At 40.0% G+C, this 24,067-nt stretch overlaps 1 protein-coding gene across 1 annotated transcript; it reads left to right on the plus strand.

Annotated features, from left to right (window-relative positions):
- The first annotated feature begins 276 nt into the window (after positions 1 to 276).
- Positions 277 to 1,839, plus strand: LOC141631741 (uncharacterized). The gene is made up of 2 exons (XM_074444370.1): positions 277 to 725; positions 987 to 1,839. The coding sequence occupies exons 1-2, from the start codon at positions 277 to 279 to the stop codon at positions 1,837 to 1,839; spliced, it is 1,302 nt and encodes a 433-aa protein (XP_074300471.1).
- Positions 1,840 to 24,067: the final 22,228 nt, after the last annotated feature.

The raw sequence follows: 24,067 nt of genomic DNA on the forward strand, positions 1-24,067 counted from the left end.
CAATTTTTTATAATTACAACTCAAAAATAGCACACCCGTGCAATTTGCACGGGTTTAAGACTAGTTTTTATCATATTCAAGTCTTTTAGCATGTTTGACTCACCAATCTACTAATTTACGTGTTTGGTAAATGGCATATTGAAATAGTAGATTGAGCTTCAAACTACTGTTTTTCAATATGCTGCTCCACCAAACATATTCACATTAGTATATTGGGAAACTTGAATCTGTCTTAAGAAGGCATATGACTCCATTGAATGGAGTTTTGTGGAGGATATGCTTGTTGCTTTGAAGGTCCCTGATCAGATGGTCACCTGGATCATGCAGTGTGTGACCACTCCATCTTATACCTTGGCTCTTAATGGCTCCCATTTTGGGTATTTTAAAGGAGGCAGGGGGCTCAGGCAAGGGGACCCTTTGTCCCCTCTCCTCTTCACTATTTGTCTTGAGTATCTCACAAGGATACTTAATGTGGTGACTCTTAGACATGATTTTCGTTTCCACCCTATGTGTAGAGGGCTTGGGCTATGTCACCTAGCTTTTGCTGATGATTTATTGCTTTTCAGCAGAGGTGACACTAATTCAGTCATGGTTCTAATGCGAGCTCTACACACCTTCTCAATTGCTTCTGGGCTTACCATCAACAAGTTGAAATCTGATATTTATATGAATGGCTTGACTCCTGATCGAAGCTCAAATACTAGGCATTTCTGGTTTCAAAAAAGGTAGCTTCCCTTTTAGATATTTGGGTGTGGACATTTCTTACAAGAGGCTCACTAACCATCAGTGCAATAAACTGGTGGACAGAATGGTGCTAAGGATCCACAGTTGGGGTGCAAAACAATTGAGTTATGCTGGTAGGTTAACCTTAGTGAAGACTGTTTTGACTCAACTTCATTGTTACTGGGCTAGAATTTATCTCCTTCCTAAAGGTGTCATTCAGAAAGTTGACAGCATTTGCAGGAACTATCTGTGGTCTGGCAAAGATGGGTATCACATAGTCCCCGGTCTCAGGATAGGTGTCTTTGTCAGTCAAAACTAAATGGAGGCCTGGGGATAAATAATAGTCATGTTTGGAACATTGCAAGCATTGGTAAATACTCTTGGTGGGTTGCTAATAAGAAGGACAGTCTATGGGTGAAATGGATTCACCATTTATACATTAAGCAACAGGATTGGTGGACTTACTCTCCTAATATCAACTCTAGCTGGGTTTGGCGCCAAATTTGCAAAGTGAAAGACAAGCTGAAGACTTGTTTGGACTATCAAGTTTGGCTCCTCTCACCTTACTCCACTCAGAAAACCTATGAATGCTTAATGGGTACCAGAGAAAAGGCTAGCTGGATACCCTTTGTTTGGAACCGTGTATGTCTCCCTAAGGTCAATTTTATTACTTGGCTATATGCTCAGAATAGACTTCTCACTAAGGTTAGATTACTGAAGTTTGGGGTAGTTTCTGATGGTGTCTGTTGCCTCTGTGCGAATGCTCAGGAGTCCCAACAGCATCTTTTCTTTGATTGTCAATTCAGTGCCCAATGCTTGAGTTTGGTTAGGCAATGGCTGGGTGTGACATGGTCTTTTCAGACCTTGGAATGCATTCTGCGCAAACGTTTTCAGAGCTTACTGCAGAAACAAGTCTTGATGGCCAGTTTTGCATGCTTGGTGTACCTAATTTGGATGAGCAGGAACACTGCTAAGCATGACAGTATGATCCCACGTCCTGCAAGGATTCTTCTGCAACTTCAGAGTTTGATTAAATTCAGATTGCATGCTTTGGAGTCTCAGGTTACTATGAGAAGCCGAGTTTGGTTAAGTGATAGAGGACTGCTTGCTTCCTAATGTTAGATATGTAATGAGCTAGTAGTGTATGTGTTAGGACCTTAATTTATTAGGTCCTATTATGATTGTAACCATGTACTTGTTTTGATGAGCTTAATGAGAATTTTCACATTCTACCAAAAAAAAGAAAATTGAATATGTCAACCATTTACATATAGATACAACAATCTATTAACCTAAATCTGCTAATTACCAAATACTATTATTAAATCTGCTAATTGAAACATAATAGTCAAACCTGTCAATCCAATTTGTCATTTATAATCTGTTTGACCAATCTGCTTCTGCTATTATTAATCTGCTGAGTACCAAACAGGGCCTATAGTAATAACATTTACTAATCTTGGACGCAGGATTTTACTTGAATGAGAAATATTCTTTTACATTTTGTATTTAACTTTTATTTATATAGTAATTTTATATTGGATTTTCTAACGTGTGTCAAAGGACGCACATTAAGAAGTCTTAAAAAGGAAAGATTATCAAGATTATTTAATAATAATGACAACAGTGAGTTCATCTTTTTAATTTCTCATGAAATATTATTGAGAATCTTTCTTCATATGATTTCTTAAGGTTAAAAAAAAACATGTTATATACTCAGTATATAGTATACATATTGGTTCTCAAATTGATTAATTTTCCCCCTACAATAATGAATTTTAGATTGTTTTTCTCCTCAAATACTTTAAACATTCATATTTGATACTACTGATCTGTGAATCTATACTCAGGTATATTCCATTCATACAAGAATAAGCAGTAAGTATATGTAACTCATAGATCGGGTATATCTACTTTACGTGCCCACTAAAGCGCGCCCCGTTTTTTTACCATCCATATAATGAAAGTTCGATTATATTTTGTTAAATTTGCAAAATAATAATAATTAAATATAATATCTAAAATTTGTTTCATTAATATATTAAATAAATTTGTTTAAAGAGTAAAAATAATCCCGTGAATTTTCAGGATGTTATACTAGTTAGTCATCATATATTTCTCTAAAGCAATAGCCAAATTAGCCGACGTGGCATCTCAAAATTTCATCTCCATCTGATGTGGCAGGTATTTAGAGCCATAAAGAGATTAATAAAGTGATTGGATAAAAAAAAACAAAACAAAGTAAATTAAAGAAAACACATAATATGACATCAAGAATAGAATATTCCAATTTTATATTTAATGGAATATAGCACAATTTAATATTATGAAAACAAAAAAAAAGGAAAATCTTAGGTTTTCCTTTATATTATGCTAAAATCATGGGATTCCTTCCAAATTTGACTTGATTGCGCTACATGATTTTCCAAAATTAACTATTTATTACTCCGTATAAATCAGTAGTGATTAGCTATATTAAATCAATAATTACATTTAATTACTTCGTTGATTATATGAATAAGAACAAGTCAGTTACGACCACACCACACGTTAATCCAATACAACGGAAAATTTAGTTTATCTTTTAAAATTATTTTTTCAATATAAATATGCAATGCCATAACAACCGCAATCACCCTCCATCAGTCACATTTCACAAAATACTAAACACCAATTTTAGAATCGGTTTTTTCTTACGTGTACCATTAGAGCACACATTAATAATCTATCTAATTATTAATTTAGAATCGGTTTTTCTAACAGACTTCCTTTGCACTCTCTTTGCCATACTCACCAGGATCGATTAATTGAGCAATGAACATGCGTCACAGTCGCTTGCTCTGTTAGTTTCGCTAATCAATCGCTTGCTCTGTTAGTTTGTCTAAAAACGTGTTGGAACTTAACCTTTCATCCCGATCGTGAATTGACTCTTTGTACCGATAGACAAGATGAATGAGACTATTACTAACCAATTGATTAAGTCTTACTCATGTTAGTGAGCACATATATGAGAGCTCATCTATAGATAATTCAAAATAAGTTAATTCCTTATATCTTCAGTATTATTAAATCATTATATCTTCACTATGATTAACTAAATTTATTTAAAATATTAAAAGCAATCTTATTATTTAGGGTGTAACAAAACATAGTATATCTATACTGATGCCATGACTTCGCTTATACGAGATAATTTTTTTCTTTATATTTCAATTTCAATAAAAACAAATAAGAAACCACAATAAATGTTTAGAGGGTGATGAGTACATTAAAACACTGAAAAATATTTAAAACTTGACATTTTGTGAGGGTTATGAACACGCTTTGAAAATATAATTTTTACCACAAAGTATTACCCTCCTTTCTTAAATAAATGACGTTCTCATTTTATGGGGTGAGATTTTGAATTCAACTTCTACAAAAATATATTGACTGGAAAATTATAAAAATTACACCATAAAATTCTTTACGAATATAGCTTTAATATGAGTATACATTTCAATATGTTTATTTTGAGAGATATTGAAGAAAGAATAGAGTATCTCGAAAAGTGAGAATGACAATTAAAAAAGAACAAAAGGGAATAATTTTTATAAATATTAATAATGAAATTATAATCTTTTATACAAAATATTTAAAAGCAGGCCCGTGAATTTTCACGGATTTAAACCTAGTTAAACCAAATACTGCTATCATGCCCAAATCTGATAGACTACCTTCGTCTTTGTTATTCCAACACTTAGCCCACCCATCTCACATACAACTAACTAAACAAAAGTAATACTATACATTTAATACTAGATACTTTGTAAGATAAAAATCATCATAGTTCTAATTTTCAAACGATATATATAAAACAAGCACATGGATAGCAATTAACATATAATTCACGCAACCTCGAACAATAGTAAATTATAGGATCGATAGAATCGTGTTACCTCAATTAAAGAACTTGACCACCAATACTCTGAAAACGGTCTGAAACTAAGAATCATCGGAATAATGGAGGATGGAAAGCAACATGACTACAGCACGAAAACAACTTGAAGGTCATAAAGGTCTTTGCAAAAAATCAAGCTTTATAAGAGATGAGATTTGCCAACAATGATGGGTAAATTGAAAGAGGAAAGTGTAGGACAAGGAGTATGGTTTACGGAAGAAAGTTTTGAGCAAGAGATTATATTAAATACCAAAACATGGGTAAGTTAAGACGGTTTACGGAAGAAAGTTTTGAGCAAGAGATTATATTAAATACCAAAACATGGGTAAGTTAAGACGGCTCAACATAAAGAACTTCAACCCTATTAAGATACTAATCGACCAAATTACTTTTTCAATACAAAGTAGAATTTAAAACCCATGACAAATATTAAATTATTTTAATTTTATACATTAAATTATTAATTAAAAAAATACTAGAAATATTAGGGATATTACAATCTTCCCCCCTTAAAATGAACTTCGTCCTCCCCTCTTAAAATGAACTTCATCCTCGAAGTTCGAGTTTAAACATAAAAAGAAAAGTTGAAAATTGAAGTAGTATTACAATCCACCCATCTTAAAAACAAAGTTCGTCCCGAATTTAAAAATTCAAAACAATTTTATGTCACAAAAATTTAGAAAGGTTTTAAAAGTGAAGTCAGCGGCGTCAAGATGTGACGATCTTAACACCTAACTAAGAAAGAACCTAGCTCATGATGTGGAGCTAGTTCGGGTGAGAGAGAAGTGGACGAAACCGGAGGAGGGTGTTGTTAAGGTGAATGTTGACGTTGGAACGAAGGAGGGATGGGGGTGGGTATTGGAGCGGTGTGTCATGATAGTGGTGGGAGGGCTGTGTGGGGGTTAGCGAAACATGAAAAGGAGTGGTGGAGCCGAGAATCGCGGAAGCAGTAGCAGCTCTTAAGAGCATCAAGGAGGCAAGGAGGCGTGGATATTCGAAGCTAGTGGTTGAAAATGATTGCAAAAGTCCGTTTGAAGCGTTGGAGATTAGGTCGAAGGGACGAAGCGATTTCCATTTTGTTTTAGACGATATTTGTTCTTTATGTCATGATTTTGAGCCTGTCTTATGGTCGTTTGTTAGTAGGAAGTATAATAGCATAGCGCATGAGCTAGCCCATTTTAGTTCTATGCAATACGATAGGAGAGTGTTCGGGTGAGAGAGAAGTGGACGAAACCGGAGGAGGGTGTTGTTAAGGTGAATGTTGACGTTGGAACGAAGGAGGGATGGGGGTGGGTATTGGAGCGGTGTGTCATGATAGTGGTGGGAGGGCTGTGTGGGGGTTAGCGAAACATGAAGAGGAGTGGTGGAGCCGAGAATCGCGGAAGCAGTAGCAGCTCTCAAGAGCATCAAGGAGGCAAGGAGGCGTGGATATTCGAAGATAGTGGTTGAAAATGATTGCAAAAGTCCGTTTGAAGCGTTGGAGATTAGGTCGAAGGGACGAAGCGATTTCCATTTTGTTTTAGACGATATTTGTTCTTTATGTCATGATTTTGAGCCTGTCTTATGGTCGTTTGTTAGTAGAAAGTATAATAGCATAGCGCATGAGCTAGCCCATTTTAGTTCTATGCAATACGATAGGAGAGTTGGCTCGATTCTCTACCCGGACACATTATAGACATGGTTTCTAATGATCTTAATGAGACGAGGTAATCCCGCATTCAGGGTTACTTTTAAACAAAAAAAAAGAATCTAGCTTTGATACCAATTGTAACACCCCCGATTTTCGGCTTAATTAAAATCAATCTTTACATATAAAACTGGTCAAAATACAGGGATATTATAATCAATATACAAAGTCTCTTATTACAAATCCTTTTAAAAATAAATAAAATGCAAATGGAACCAAAAACTTTTACAAAGGTTAAAATAAAATCTTCACTTGAAATAAAATCCTTTTGAATTGCAGCGGAAGAAACCTGGAAAAAAACAAAAGACAGAATAGGCCTACCCCCATGACGAGTTGCCCAAAAGGGGGAAAACACGTCAGCCGAGGAGCTGAGTAACAGATAATACCTCAATATAAGCATCATAGTTTTGGTCATGGCGTGGAAACATAGACATGTAAAAATAAAAATAAACAATAAGAATAATAAAAACACTCCTCGTTAACTAATCTCAACATCTCAAGCTCAAACCTACTCCGTCTTATTTCCATAATACAACACACTTTCTCACCACCATAATTAATCAAGTCTCACTTCTCTACTCCGTCTTACTCATTACTCCGACTCATAATATAATACTCCATAGTAACTAGATAACGCATTCTCATCGGCGACCCTAAGACCAGGACAAGGGGTGAGTGAACTGGCGGATTAGACCGCGAAACAATATTTCCATCCAAACGTCGATTCCAAACTCATAATATAACTCAGTAACAATGGTCACACTGGACCGTTAAACACCATATGGCACAACGGCCCCATAACTCAATACTAGTAACCAATCTCAATTTCAATATCAATATCGTCAAAAGGTCCAATAATAAACCATGCTCAACACTTAGAGTTAGACTCTAAGGTCCTGTTCTTTTGGACTGAAACGAATTTGATCTGAACTGAACTGAACTTATAGGATCTGAACTGAACTGAACTTATAAGATTTGAACTGATCTGAACTTATAGGATCTGAACTTAACTGAACTTATAGGATCTGAACTGAACTTATAGGATCTCGAATCAACTTATAGGATCTCGAACCAATCGAATTTATAGGATCTCGAATCAATCGAACTTATAAGATCTGAACTTTCTGAACTGAACTTATAGGAGCCGAACTTAACTTAATTTTATTTTATTTTATTTTATTTAACTTAACTATTATTATTATTATTATTATTATTTTTTTTTTTTTTTTTATTTTATTATTTTTTTTTTTTTATAAAGGGATGCGCGCAGCTTTCATTAACATAAAAAAATAAAAGATTACATGAAATTGGTGGGGAGCCGAGAGACAATCTGGGCTCCCACACCCTTAGCAATAGTAAAGCTAAGACGAGTAAAAATGTAAGCGGCTACCCGAGCCCCAAAGATCCCGAGATACCGAGAATTTCGGATCCGCTGAGCAAGGCAACAATCCGAACTCGCTCCCCAAGTGAAGAGAAAGAGAAAGGTAGGAAACCATAACCCGCTACCGCGCACAAATCCCCATACTTAGCACACTTTCGCCGAGCAAAGATCGGCCGACAACCCGCCCGCACAAAATCGCCAACCCAAATCCCGAGTCAAAGGTGAAGAACTGTCGATCGACGCACACATCACGCCCCCGTCCCAAGAATAAAGCAATAAATCCGCAGGACGAAGAGAGCCACCATGCCCATCAACCAAACCGATATCAACCTCCTTCCCCGCAGAAATACCGGATCTATAGCGGATGTCGAAAAGAGTGTCCCTGGACAAGGTTATGCCGATGTTTAACGCCCACAGATTTCCAAGACAAGAAACAGCGTGGTCCCCAAAAACATCCCGGAAAAACCCGAGAGCAAGGGGATGGGCCTAGATACCGTGAATAACGGAACACCCAGACGATACCCCAGCACACTACGGTAAGTCCTCCCGTTCATAGTCTGCCCCAACCCTGAGATAGGAACCGCACGTAACCAATCAGAGGAGTGAGAACCCTGTTGTTGTTGTTGTTGTTGTTGTTGTTGTTGTTGTTGTTGTTGTTAGTTGTTGTTGTTCATATATTATACTACGATTACATTATGATAACAAATAAATCACATATTATATCTTTTTTTCTAACCATTTATTTCCATATTATCATAATCTTCATCACTTTTGTTTTGTGTGGATTTTGCGCAGGGCGAAATCAGGTCAGGGTGATATTGTGTAGGGTTAACTAGCTCTAATTAGATTACTGATCAGGTTGTCAGGATACGATATTGAGCTATAAATAAAATAACAAAAATAACAAGACAAACAATTTTGTACGTGGAAAACCCTTGAATGGGAAAAAACCACGGGCACCAAGCCAGGAGAGGATTTCACTATATGATTTGAAAGAATATTATTATGATAACAACAATGCTTGTATTTCTCTAAGTAATATGTGTTCTTCTTCTTGTGTACGAATGATGTGTCTCCAATATCTTCAAAGTGTCTCTTATATAGCTTTCCTATCTTGAACGGTTGTATGATCAAGCATTGAAAGCTGAATATTCTCCATAATTGCTGGTAATAATTGCTGAATATTTGCCTCTTAATTACCGTATTTACTGCATAATCTTCATACTTAATGCTGCGTATTTATTTCCATTAATATACGCGGATATGGTCAAATATTGTCCTGATATTTGGACCGTTGTCCTCTCCATGGCCTGGCGCCTATCTTCATGTGCCCTGAGAGCCTGGCACCCTGAGAGCCTGGCAGTCAGGTTTAGATGAAATGCTAATCAGGGTGGTCTACGGATTTCCAGGCCTAACAATTGCCCCTTATCTCCTTATTGGTAGTGCCAGGACGAAAAAATGAGGAGATAACTTTAGTTTTGATAAGATCACCCAACGGTTAAATTTTCCCTGATCAGTTTCCTGTAACGGCTCTTTTACTACAGTTGCTAACGCGTGGATATTTACTGCAACTTCCTTGATGATTTTACGGCTGGAACCCTAATCTTCTTTGCTATAAATACTTGGGTGCTTCATTAATTTGAACTCATCAACACAACTTCTTCGTCTTCTTTCTCTTAACTTTCTTTCTCTTCAGTTTTCTTAATTCCTAATTTCCCAAATCTTTTAATCAATCTTCCATAATTCTTCAAGCAATGGCTGCAAAGAAAAAATCTACCAGGGCAGCGGTTCTTGCAACTCCTCCTCCCAGAATCCTGAGGAAGTTTCCTCTGAAACTTTGCCTGCTTCTTCTGCTGCTCCATCTCCCACAGTAAACAAGCCGAGTGATGCTCCATTGGAGACGATCTCAATATCTCATGGTGCTTTTCAATTTAATCCCACGAAGGCTTTAAATGAAGATCAGTCTCCTGCAAACCGTTTGAAGCCTGAGTTCGAGAAAATTTTGAAGGATAAGGGGATTATCCCTGCTGATGCTGAAGTCTGGATCCCTGAGGATTCTCCAATCAGGGCCGACTGGGCTTGTCCTGGTTGGTTCTGCATCCATGATTGGGCCTTCAGGGCAGGCTGTAAGCTTCCTTTTTCTCCTCTTATGGTTGAGGTTATTAAGGAGATTGGTGTTCCATCTTATCAATTGATGCCAATGGTATGGAAGGTTGTATGTTCTATTGAGAACCTCTGTAAAAAGCACAATATTTCTTTTTCTCTTGACGATTTGAAGATCTGTTATGCTGTTAAAACAAACAGTCCTGGCCGTATAAGTTTTAAGGTCAGGCCGTCAACTACTCCTCTTCTGAGTAATTTAGACAGTGGCCATGATAAGGGCTGGGCTGCTGGCTATATGTTTGTCAGGACCAATTATGTGGGTCCTGACCTGGCGTATTTGAATCATGAGGCTTGTGTGGCTGGTGAGTCTTTTGGTTTCTTTCTTTGACCTGTATGTTTTTCCCGTTAGTGAAAAAATGAAATGAAAATAATAAGTCATACCTCTTTATGTGCGCGCTTGATGATCAGGTTATCAAACCGAGTATCCTACTCCCAATGTTTCGCTTTCCTTGCTATTCCTCCTTTGGAGAGGTCCTCGCCTCTTTGTTGTGGAGTTGGTCACCTTCCTCGCCGTTTGAAGGGGCCGACGGTGCTCCCGGGCGGCTAAAGTGTCGGGGTCACAAAGCGGTGCGATACCTCAGTCGTAAGTCTATTTTAATTTTTCCTTTCTTTTTACCTGGGCTTCATGATAATGTTTGGTTTGTATTGCGATCATCTGATTTCGTGTTGCGGCTACCAGGTCATCTCTTCGTCTTGCCAGGTTTGGCATGGTGACCTTTCACCAGGTGACGAAGATCAAGGAGGAAGGTCCCCGGGGAGCGGGGATACTGAGCTGTTATAGACTTGACGAGCGATCCCGATCTTTGCCAAGGTCAAGATCGCTGCGCTTTCTTGCCCCTGCGAAAACAAGTTCAAGAAAACCCGAAAAGGAGGATTGAGGATGTTAATGTTTCGCCCGGTCGGGAGGTAAGAGCCAGGTTGGATAATATGGAGGTCGCTAGGGTGAAAATCAGGGACTATGTGGCTTCTAAATCGGATGTCATGCTCACCCTTGACCTGTTGAGACAAACTACTCGTGCGATTGCTTCATGGATCATTCGGTCACCTCTTGGCGTGCCCTGGCCGCCGCGAGGAGGTATGTTGGCATTACTTCCATGTGTTTTGGTAGTCCTCTATTGTTGTTACAAATTATTCATACTTTTCTTGTTTTTGACCAGGGTGCTTTGCACTGTCTCCGTAATGCCTATCGTGGCTACTTCTTTGGTAGTCGGGATTGATCCGATGAGATCGATTATGATAGGTTGAAGTCCGAGCTGGAATTTGCAAGGGTGGCTTGGTCGCTAAAACTGCCGATTTGACAAAGGTGCAAGCTGAGAGGGATGCTGCTAAGACTGAGGCAGCTTCAAGCACGTGGCTGTTGCAGGAGGCCCTGGATAGGAATGAAGAGATTACCCATGAGAGGGATGACTTGGAGTTCAAGTTGGATGATGCCTCCCTCTATTTCTACATCAAGGGAAGGGTGACTGCCATGTCGGAGCCTGTCGAGGCCAGGGAAAAATGGGACCCTGCAGCTAAGATGGCTTTTGTCGCTTGAAATATCCCGACTCGCATAATTTGGAAAATGAACAGAGGTCGACTCTCCAGGGGAGCAGAACGTTGAGGCCGAGCCGGCTAAGAGTGGGGAGCAGGTTGTTGATGTCTGCCTTTCCGAGGAGAGCGCGTAATATTTTTAATTCTCGCTTGGTATTTTGGCCCATCTAGGGGGGTGTCCCTGGACAGACATTATTTTTATTTTTCTTTTTGGGTCGGGAGGCTCTCCCTGGCTTTTATGAATATTTTGGCGCCTTTGCCCCAGGGAGTAAAGGTTTATTAATATAGGCATGATGGCCTTCTTTTGGCTGATTTCACTTTTGTCTTTGCTTGTTTTGTGAGTTTCATCCTGTTGGACCTGTCAAATATTTTGTTTGCATGATCTGCACATTATTCTGGTTAAATAACCTGCACATTTCGTTTCAATTTTTGTCATGAGTATTTCAACAAAGTATAGTTTTTTTGCTATAATGGTTGAAAGGGTCGAAATCCACTGTCGGGAGGGCTTATGTCCCCCGCCTGGCCGGAGGGCTTGGCATTCGGCTTTGTCGAGAGGGCATTTTAGACGATGGTCGGGATAAAACACCCTTGCAACGTCTTCTTGCTGCGTCCAGCCGGTTGTAATCCGTGGCAAAACCTAGTCGTCGGCAATTATTTCATGACGATTGGTCCCGACTTTTTTATCGTATCCGGTGGTGGTTACCAACTCGTCAGGCACAGTTAAGTGCAAAATTTTTGTTTCAGGAATATATAGTAGAGTAGCCCTCAATCCTGAATATTTATGCGTGTAATCTTTTATTATGTATAATTGTTCAGGATACAAAAAGTAAATAGGCGGGTTAGTTGAACAGGTAAAAAATACAGGCAAGTCATATAAAGCATGTAGTTCATCACATAGCACATTAGGTTTAGTAGTGATTGAATTTGTACCTGACTGTAGCCTGATCTGATCTTTACATATGGAATAGTTTTAAATGAGTTACATTCCAGGATCTTGGGATCATTTCCCCTTCTAGTGTTTGGAGCCTGTATGCTCCGTGTCCAACAATTGAATCAATTAAGTATGGGCCTTCCCATGTGGGAGCTAGCTTGCCTGCTGATTTCTCTTTTTTATTTGGAAATACTTTGCGTAGGACAAGGTCTCCTTCTTTGAAGACCCTGACCCTGACGTTTTTATTGTAGGTCCTGGCAACTGCTTGTTGATATGATGCCATCCTGATTTTGGCAAATCTCTTAGTTCTTCCGTTAGGACTAAGTTATCTTGCATCGTCTTTGTTTGTTTCAACGTTGTTTAGGCCGCATCTGGATGTTGGTACCCGTACTTCCGTGCAGAATGACAAATTCACACCATACACCAGGGAGTAAGGTGTCTGGCCTGTTGCGGTCTTTGGAGTTGTCCTGTCTGCCCATAGTACTAATGGGAGTTCTTCAGCCCATCTGCCTCGTCTTCTTTTCAGCTTCTTTTTTAGGCAGCTTATGACTACCTTGTTGCTTGACTCTGCCTGGCCATTAGCTTTTGGGTATCCAGGGGTCGATGTTACCAGGTTGATATTCCATTCTTGGCAGAATGCTTGGGTCCTTTTCCCCACGAACTGAGTTCCATTGTCACATACTATTTCTGATGGGACTCCATATCTGCAAATAATGTTTGTCCTGATGAAGGATATTACTTCTTTTTCGGTTACCTGCCTGTAAGAGTCAGCCTCGATCCATTTGGAGAAGTAATCAGTCATGGCTAACATGAAGACTTTTTGTCCTGGAGCTACAGGCAATTTTCCCACAATGTCCATGCCCCACTTTATAAATGGCCAGGGCGCGGAAATTGAATGAAGGAGTTCAGATGGCTGATGTATGATTGGTGCATGAACTTGGCAAGCTTCGCATTTTGAAGAGTATTCCAGGCAATCAGCCCTCAGCGTAGGCCAGTAGTAGCCTGTCCTGAGAATTTTGCTTGCCAGGCTCTTTCCTCCTTTATGATTGCCACAATGTCCATCATGTATCTCTTGAAGTACTAGTTTGGCTTCGTCAGGCTCCAAGCATCTCAGGTAGGGTCCAGCCTGCGATATCTTGAACAAGGTGTTATTGATGATAGCATAAGTTGAAACTCTAATTTTAAAGGCCCTTGCCTCATGCCTACCCTGAGGTAGTATTCCTCGGAGAAACCAATCATAATAAGGTTTAGTTCAAGAGTTATCGTCCTGATTGACAGGGTTGACCTGTTCAGGTTTGCTGATGGTCGGCTCTAATAAGTGCACAATTGGTATTTTATCAAAAATAGTGGGGGTAAAGTTTGAACCTAGGCTAGCCAGAGCATCAGCTTGGGTATTCAGGTCTCTAGATATTTGATCTATATCAAATGAAGGAAATTTAGCGGTAAGGTTTTTTTGCATATTCTAAATACGAAATCATTTTTGCATCCTTAGCCGTATAAATTCCCTTTATTTGATTGGCAATTAAGAGTGAATCAGTTTTTACCTTTAGGTTTTGAACACCGAGGTCTAGACATACCTTTAAACCTCGCTATCGTGGCTTCATATTCTCGCTTCATTGTTGGTAGCTTTGAACTCACTTACGGCTGAGCTATTACATCTCCCTGGGGTGATCTAAGTACTAATCCTAACCCTGTCCCCCTGGCATTGGATGCCCCATCTATGAACAAGGTCCATTCTTGGTCTAGGGTTTTATTTTCTAGTTGGTTGACCTCTTTTATTAGGTCTAGTTCCAGGTTAGGGCTGAAGTCAGCCACAAAGTCTGCTAGGGCCTGCGATTTGATCGCTGCCCTGGGTTCAAAGGAGATGTCATATGTGCTAATATGTACTGGCCATTTGGCCATCCCGCTGAAAGTTCGAGTTTACGCAGATGATTTTATGGGTAAATTGGTCCCGACTATAATCGGGTGACTTTCAAAATAAGGTCTCAACTTGTTACATGACATTATTAAAGCTAAAACATATTTTTCAAGTAGTCCATACCTCAACTCAAAGATCTAGCAGGCTTTTACTTACATAGTAGACTGGATGTTGTCGCTTTGCCCCGTCTTTCTTTCACCAGGATCGACGATTTGTGTCGGTGACGATGATAGGTATACTTGACAAAGGTTCTCCCTTTTCTGGTTTAGCCAATAAGGGTGGAGATGATAAATAGGATTTTAGATCTTGGAAAGCCGCCTCATGCTCGTCCGTCCACTTTGGAATTGTTTATTTTTCCCGAGGAGGTTATAGAATGTTTTGCATCTTTCGAAGATCTTGATATAAAGCGGTTCGGGAAGCTACCCGGCTGTCAATTTTGGATATCTTTGACAGACTTGGGCGATCGTAGTTCCAGGATGGCCTTTATCTGCTCGGGGCTTGCTTCTATGCCTCTCTTTGTGACCATATATCCAAGAAATTTGCTGTAGAGACCCCAAAGTGGCACTTTGCGGTTTCACTTCATGTTATATTTTTCTAATATCTCAAATGTTATTTCTAGGTGCTTCACATGATCTTCCGCATTCTTGGATTTCACCACCATGTCATCTATGTATACTTCCATGATGTCACCTATCCGGTCTTTAAACATCATGTTGACTAGGTGTCTGGTACGTTGCCCCCGCATTCTTCAGCCGAAAGGCATGACAATTAACAACAAAGATATGCCTCGATGCCCGTAATGAATGCAGATACTCTCCTGGTCGGCGGTGCATCTTTATTTGATTGAATCCACCGGAAGCTTCCATGAATGTCGCATTTCGTGGCCTCTTTGTTGCGTCTACCATGGCATCAATATGAGGCGGGAGGAATGGATCTTTAGGGCAAGCTTTGTTCAGTCGTGTAGTCTACACGGACTCTCCACTTTCCATTCTTTTTCTCGCACAACAACTACGTTAGCCCCACTCGGGTACATTACTTCCCCGATCATCCCCATATCCAAGAGTTTTTCTACTTCTTCATTTATTATGGTGTTTCTTTCATTTGCAAATTTGCGCCTTTTCACTGCACAGGCTTAAAAGATGGGTCAACATTGAGCTTATGAGTAATTATATCCGCGCTAATTTCAGTCATATCAAAATGTGACCAAGCAAACCAAGATGATTTATTTTTAAGGAATTTTACCGATTCAGGCTGACACTATCCTGGTGCGTCGATCCTATTAAAACATACCTGTTAGGGTACCTGTGGTCTAGAATTACCTGATCTGTTTCCATTCGGGAGGTGCTACATACGTGCTCTGACGGGGTATCAGAATTGCTATGCCAGGGACTTACCCGCCTTGAAGGCTTCAAGGCTGCTGTGTAGCACTCCTGGGATGTCTTGTGATCCTCTTTGATTGTGGCTATGTGTCACGGTCCCCTACTTTGGCCGGACCGTGGCGCGCACCCTTGCCCGTCTCAAGGCAAGATGCAAGCGACAAGGATCTTCGTACTAGTGAGGGATCGCCCACTAGCACGATACTCGGGTCTCGGGTCGGTGTGTGTCGGGAATCCTAGTCACGATTATCAAGTCCGACACACGAAAGCAATAAAAGTAAGCAATACGATTATTGAAAGCAAGCAACAAGCAACAACAAGCTTTTGGATGAGAAGCGGTTTTTCATTGACTAGCACCTCTCAAAGAGGCAAATTTGATAGTTTGGTCCTGGTAGCAGGAAACATTGAATTTACAAGTTTAGTTCAGAATAGCGATATACCTATTTATGGAAACCTATTCTAAAACTACTAAGAAAATACTTACTACAAATGTACAAGGGAAATGAAATTACATATGTATAAATAAATCTAAGGGTTCAAGTGTGCGCATCGTCACACTCTCCCCCACCTAATCTGTTGCCGCCCCCGGCAACACAAAAATCTCGAACGGCGCTTCAGTGAGACATCCTCGGTGAGCTGTGGCCGTCCATGCTGCATTGTGGTTTCGCTTTCTCTTGAGTCCGGCTTGTAGATACTTCTCGGTCCACACCATGATCGGATTCATCGTCCCTTCAAGAATAGAGTGCATTTCCTTGACGGCGAGACTCCCGAACATCATGTCCTCCAAGTTTATCACTCGCCTCTGATCATTCTGGAAAGTCCAAGTCCTCGTTGCTCGAGCGGAAATTTTGCGAGATCGTTCAAGGTTCTTGCTCCATCGCACCTTCACCTTGTCCATCACCACTTCGGTACCTGCAGGCAAGGGTAAGTGAGTTCTCCAGGACGCCGAATCAGCATTTCGGCGCGGCCCCCTGATGGTACGAGGCCTTCTCTCTTGGGTCGACTAACCCGCAAACCAGGACGTCGATTCAGCATATCGACGCGGCCCCCTGATGGTACGAGGCCTATTTCTCTGGGCATTTCGGCCCTCATTGTCTACTCCTCGGTGAGGAGGTAGACTCTCCTTTCGTCCCCAGGCCACTTAGCAGCGTAGTTAGCCTGGGTCTTGTTCGCCCTCGGCTCCACCGAACCTTTAGGCATTCTCCAAGGTTGCATTCCTTGTTTCGGCGTCGTATCACCCTCATAGCCGAAATTCGATCTTACCCCCTTGTCTTCATCGCCTCACCGTCTTCACTACGATAGACCCCATTAGTAGCATCGATCCGTCACTCGGTTTCAATACTACCAATGCTTTCTCAAAGAACTCGCATCCCAAGTACTAACTTGAAGTCATCCAACGGAACGGTGGTGAAGTCGAGCTCCCCTGCCCACTCACCCACTTGGACCGCGACCTTCTTAGCCACTCCTTGGACGCGTCTCATTTTCCCATTGACCGGCTTCAGGCAGCTGTAATACTCCGTATTTATAAGTCTTTAGGTACTCTATCGAGTAGCCCTTACTCTGTCGAGTATGGGCAAGTTGCGGAATAAAATAGTTTCGACTGTTGGGTACTCGATCGAGTAGTCCGGGGCACTCGATCGAGTAGGGGGTACTCGATCGAGTGCCTTGGGTACTCGATCGAGTGTCCGGTTTTACGGGGAGTTTTCTCGGGTTTTGTTAATTACGCGATTAAGGTATTTAAACATATTCGTCATTGTTTTAAATCACTTTTTACAAAACCTAAAACCTGTTTAAGAGAGAAAGCAACTAGTTCTTCTTCCTAATCACGTTCTTGACAATTCCCGAGTTCGACGGTCGGTTCGTATCGTAGTTCGTGTCGTTGGATTCCTTGCGTCGAGGGTAAGCTTTTAATATAATTTCTATAATGTTTTGTTAAGATTGATGAAACCCTAATTTAGGAATTGGGGTTTTTATGAGTAGTATTTGAATGGTAGCATCTATGTGTTGTATGATAGGAGGAGAATTCGTAGAGGAGCCGTTTTGATACAACTGTAGATACCGTCTGCGTGTTGTGCTTTCCAGGTAGGATTTCCTACTCGGTATTAGTCCCATAATGGGATATTGGTGATGTCTTTGTAGTTAGTTGTTTGATATGATGATTGTGATTGTGATTGTGATTGTGGTTGTGTTTGTTGATGGTTCTCGAGATGCGTTCTCGGTTGAGTGGGGTCACTTGCGGGAGTGATCTCACGCCCTAGTTTCGCCCTTCGTGGAACCCGCCACGAAAGGGGATGTGCACATTAATGGACATGGTTATCGCTCGTATGATGAGCGGGGCTTAGGTGGGAACGGCCGCGTCCCCCATCGTGGTGGTCCAAAGGGGATCCGATTTGATGATGGGAATTGGTTGGTGGTGTGTGTGTGTGTGTGACCGATTCAAATTGTCTGTTTATCTTATTGTTGATGTATATTGAGTTGTGTGATTAGTAATCGACCCCGTTTAAATGTTTTAAAAACTCGTGGTGATTCATTCGGGGTGGTGGTGAGCGATTAAGCGTATATCTTGATACGCGTGGGATCTAGGCAGGGATGGAGTCATCACATATCATAGTCTTAGTCTTCCGCTGTGTTTGTTAGGACAGTTCCTTTCGGTTGGTTTATAGTTTGAGAACAGTTTGTATTTTTCTTACGATTGGTTTTGTAATGTAATCACTTAAACTTATTTAATAAAGTATGTTTCTTCATTGTCTTATGATTATCATGCCTCGGGTAACCGAGATGGTGGCATCCTTATACCTGAGTGGTCCTGGTAAGGCACTTGGAGTATGGGGGTGTTACAAATGGTATCAGAGCGACGATCCTGAAACCTGTAACCAATGAACTTAATGAACATAGGGAGTCAATTAAAATGAACCTGGGGTAAAGGTTGTAGGAGCTAATGCAAAGACTTGGGAGACGTCCTAAAGTCGCGAACTCGCCCTACAATTTTGAACCGGTCACCATGGGATAAGTGTCGGGATCGTTATGTGCATATTGTGTCTTTGTGTGTATCTATGTAGTAGTATGTTGCATGAATTGATGATGATGACGTGAATTATATGTTGGTGGATTGTAAAGCATGAAAGTATAATGATTGATACATGTAATTTGGCATGTTATAGTTATGTAAGGGAAAAGTGTTTTGTCTATATATATATATAAAGCGATGTGTAAGTCTACATGTTGTTGTTGTCGTCTTGAGTAAAAGTACGAAGGTTGGGAGTGTGAATTGAACATGTCTTTGAGTGAATATGTTGAACGAATATGGTGGATAAATATGTGGTATGATGGATGAATTAGTGGAAAAGATGAATCATCGTGGTAGTAACATGTGAATAGGGGACTTTATGTCATGTATTTGTGATTTTGTTTACGAAAAGTGATAGAATAAAAACATGTGGGTAAGTCATAATTGGCAAGTTAGATAAGTTATGTGCATGATGAATGTTGTTGTTTGGCTTTTGAAAATAGTAACATATGATTATGAATACTGGTTTTATGAGTTTTGGACTGGTTTTGCTTGCTTGGTTGTTGTTTAAGTTGTTTGGAAGTAAAATCAAGTAGTTGTGTTTTTCGATTATAAAGAGGTTGTCTTTAAACTGTTATAACTTGAGATTCATAAATGATTTTGATGTGATTCCAATTGGAGGTGATAGCTTGTCCTTTTACGATTCTAACGATAGGTCACACGCCCAAAACGACCAAGAAATGAGTGAGTTATGACTGTTTTACGAAAATTGGACAGTCTTTGAGAATTGGGGTACTCGATCGAGTATCCTCGGTACTCGATCGAGTAAGGGGCACTCGATCGAGTACGTTAGTTACTCGATCGAGTAGCCCTGGTGATTTGTTTTACGTGCTTCTGATCTTGACCTACTCGATCGAGTAAGTCCCTTACTCGATCGAGTGGCCTGTACTCGATCTAGTGACCCTTGTTTTGGGTCATATGCTTATCTTTTGACTTCGTTGCATACTATGTTTAATTCAAAGTTATTATTTTGCTTCTTTATGCATTGTTTTACATGTATGTTGGTCTTGACGCGTAAGTTACCCAATCTTGTGGTGTAGTGAGTGACACCTGTGGTGAGTATGAGTTCGGTGGGAGGACATGAGTTATACGTGGTTGTAATAGATAGTGGAAAAAGAAAAGGAAGATTGTTATGGCTTAATTGAGACATAGAGCATGTTTTCTGAGATGAAATGAGATGAGTTATATGAGTGTGTGTTGAGTAACGTAAAAGTAAGTGAATGTGGGCAATGGATGATGTGAGTCTAAGGAACGTGAGAACGAAAGGATTGAGAGTAAGGATATGGATAGTGACAACTTGAGATGTGTAAAGAATTATGGAGGGAGGTAGTTAAGAGCCGTGTGGGTTAAGAATATACATAATGAAAGTTCGTTTTAAAGGGGTTGAGAAGAGTGGTATATAGTGAACTTTGTGGAGTCATGTCGCGGGGTGGAGATTTGGCTTTTTAAGAGAGGAAACTACTGTGTGATTTCCTTGGGCAATTAATGGTACAAAAGGAATTCTGATTTCTAGAGAGGTACAAAGGAGATGCAATTGTTAGAACAAAGGAACGTTGATTTTATGGATAAACTAGAGGCAAGGGTGATTAATGGCATAATAAAATAATATTTATGGTAAGAAAGAGTGAGATGATATCGATATGAAATAATGGGGTTTGAGTTTTGGAGCAATGAAAAGGTAATCGGAGCACTAAAGAGTTAGATAGAAGTAATAAGGAGCTGAGCTATTAATGGTATTTTTGAGTATAACGAGAAAAGAAGGATAAAAGTAAGTTGAGAAAAAGTTCACCGGAGTTATGTGACATAAAGTAAGGAATCGTCGAGATGTATGATACTATCAAGGGTAAGTAAGTTAGTAGTTATACGAAGTTTCGAGGACAACATGATTAATCATGAGTTTCGAGGAATTAAGGGAGTACGAAGTTGGTGGAGTATTTGCACGATACGAGATTTTTGGTGGAGAATTAGATGATGATACAATTAAGGATAGTATTGGGAAGAATGTTGAGGTAATTTTGTTAATGGATTGGATGTTCGTTATTTGGGATGTCAACCAAAGATAGGAAACAAATCGTGATGTTTAGAGATGAGTGTAAGAGGTTTGATGCCCGGACAGCGGTAGTGTTATGGTTTGTGACTAGTGGTTAAGGGTAATGGTATATTAGAAAGGTAACAATTCTAAAGAGGTTGATTTTGCAGAGACCAGTTGATAAGTACATTATGAAAGAGTATAAGATGTGGTTATATGAGGCGGTTGTTAGTAGTTGAGTATTAATGGTGTGGCTACATTTGGCAGAGGGTGATGGATATGCGAAAGGGAGAATATGTTATGAGGTGTATACGAGTTAAGCTCGGCGACGGTAACCTATGTTGAGTGGTAACTTACGTGATCAGGATTGACTAGTTGGTTGTGATTACGGGTCTATGATATGTGTAAATGTTTGGGTGAGGTTCTGACCTCACAAGAAGTGGTATGGTGTGATAATTATAAAGTTGTTTTATGAATGTTCTGTAATATATATGTTGGACACGGTAATTTAATTGAATGATATACAAAACGGTAATAATTTGATTAATTGACATGGCTAGTTATAATTTTATGTGTATTAATAACACATGTGTATTCCGTGAAATGGTAGAGATGATGCTCATGAGATGCTTATCTGTGTATCCATATAATATGTTGCGTGGTGACTTAATAAAGTAGATTTGAGTAAGTTTTTCTTGTCCGAGAAGTTATCTTTGAGTCGGTGTTTATGGGATTGTGTGTGTTGTGATGTCTATCGATGTGGTTGTGGTGCCTCGGGTGGTGATCCGGGCACGATATTTAGTGTTATGATGCGGGTATTTTCGCACTACGGTGTGCCTGTTGGTGGCGGTGTTGTGATGCCGTCACCGGTTGTGGTGGAGTCGGCGGGATGATTATGATACGAGTTTTCGAAAGTGCATACCAGTTATACATAGATTGTTGTTTTGTTTGCTGTTGTTCTTTGTGAGTTTTGGTTGAACATATAGACAGTTGTCTTGCTTATTGATGTTTTCTTTACCAGGTTAAGTTAAGAATGAGGTAGAGTATGATATGCAATAGAGTTGAATATGTTTTCGTTGTTGTCATGGTATAGTGATGTTCTATTGATGGGATACGGTTGTGAGAGGTTGTTACAGTAATTTTGATCTTGTTCTAGATAAGGCTTTAGTAGACATGGTAATGGAAAATGATTCGTGGAACATGTGTTGTAATGATCTGAAGGCGGCAGGGAGTTCATAATCTTTTGTTGGGACAGTGAGTGTAGGGTGTTGGGGGAATTAGTGTCATATTAAGTTATGTATGAGTTTTGCGGTAATGACGGAAAGAACTTGAGGGTCTGGAATGAGTGCACGTAACAAGTGTGGATCGTGAGTTATGCTTTTGATGACGGGAGTTTCATATAGTTTATATAGAGAGGTATGTCATGTTGCGGTAATGTGGAAAAGTTGAAGTTTTGGGTTAAGATAAAGATTTTGAGGTATAGGTTAGGTGGTGTGACGAGTGAATTGAAGTATGAGAATTGTTTAAGTAAGAGAGCCTTGGATACATGCATGGCGAGTGTTTAGAGTATAGGTGATTATCTATGACATGTGATGATGATGAGAATAATGAGAAGATATAACTAAGGATATAGTATTAGTAGGTTACGAGGACGTAACATTTATCTTAAGAGGAGTAGGATGCGATAAAAGAGATTTTGATGGTTGTTCATATGGTAGTATATTTGGAAGTAGAATGTTGGTGTAGCATAAGATATTGATTTGTATATGTTGTGGTTGATAGTGTTAAAAGGTCACGGACGTGCTTGTAGTAGTTTGATGTTAGGAATGCGAGAATACCTCGGTAGTGTTGACAGTTGGATGATGAGATTATGAGCGTGAGTAAACTTCGAGGACGAAGTTCCTTTTAAGGGTGGTAGAATGTAACATTCCGTTTGATGTCTATGAGTGTCTTGATTTTGGATTTGATAGTGGATGATATTATGGAGCTAGCAGCGTTAGAGGACGGTAGTTGGTTATGTATGGAGTTAGTGTCGTGAGAGATATACATGTGGTGGATACGATATCGTGAGTCATGTTAGGGAAGTAAACATAGTTGGTGGAGTGGGTGTTAAAAGTTCATGTTTTCTGTTTGATCGAGTTCTTGAGTTCTTAGTTATGTTGTTGTGTCTTGGTCGAGTTAGTATGGTTGTTTTTATGTATGGGTTGAACTTCGGGACGAAGTTCTTTTTAAGGAGGGAAGACTGTAATACTCCGTATTTATAAGTCTTTAGGTACTCTATCGAGTAGCCCTTACTCTGTCGAGTATGGGCAAGTTGCGGAATAAAATAGTTTCGACTGTTGGGTACTCGATCGAGTAGGCAGGGGCACTCGATCGAGTAGGGGGTACTCGATCGAGTGCCTTGGGTACTCGATCGAGTGTCCGGTTTTACGGGGAGTTTTCTCGGGTTTTGTTAATTACGCGATTAAGGTATTTAAACATATTCGTCATTGTTTTAAATCACTTTTTACAAAACCTAAAACCTGTTTAAGTGAGAAAGCAACTAGTTCTTCTTCCTAATCGCGTTCTTGACAATTCCGAGTTCGACGGTCGGTTCGTATCGTAGTTCGTGTCGTTGGATTCCTTGCGTCGAGGGTAAGCTTTTAATATAATTTCTATAATGTTTTGTTAAGATTGATGAAACCCTAATTTAGGAATTGGGGTTTTTATGAGTAGTATTTGAATGGTAGCATCTATGTGTTGTATGATAGGAGGAGAATTCGTAGAGGAGCCGTTTTGATACAAAAGTAGATACCGTCTGCGTGTTGTGCTTTCCGGGTAGGATTTCCTACTCGCATTAGTCCCATAATGGGATATTGGTGATGTCCTGTAGTTAGTTGTTTGATATGATGATTGTGATTGTGATTGTGGTTGTGTTTGTTGATGGTTCTCGAGATGCGTTCTCGGCTGAGTGGGTCACTTGCGGGAGTGATCTCACGCCCTAGTTTCGCCCTTCGTGGAACCCGCCACGAAAGGGGATGTGCACATTAATGGACCGGGTTATCGCTCGTATGATGAGCGGGGCTTAGGTGGGAACGGTGCGGTCCCCCATCTGGCGGTGGTCCAAAGGTGGGCCAAGATTGAGATGATGGGAATTGGTTGGTGGTGTGTGTGTGTGTGTGTGATTCAAATTTCTCTGTTTATCTTATTGTTGATGTATATTGAGTTGTGTGATTAGTATCGACCCGTTTAAATGTTTTAAAAAGCTGTGGTGATCCATTCGGGGTGGTGAGCAGTTGCTTGCGGTATATCTTGGATACGCGTGGGATCTAGTCGGGATGGA

Source organism: Silene latifolia, chromosome Y, assembly GCF_048544455.1.
Source record: "Silene latifolia isolate original U9 population chromosome Y, ASM4854445v1, whole genome shotgun sequence".
NCBI lineage: Eukaryota > Viridiplantae > Streptophyta > Magnoliopsida > Caryophyllales > Caryophyllaceae > Silene > Silene latifolia.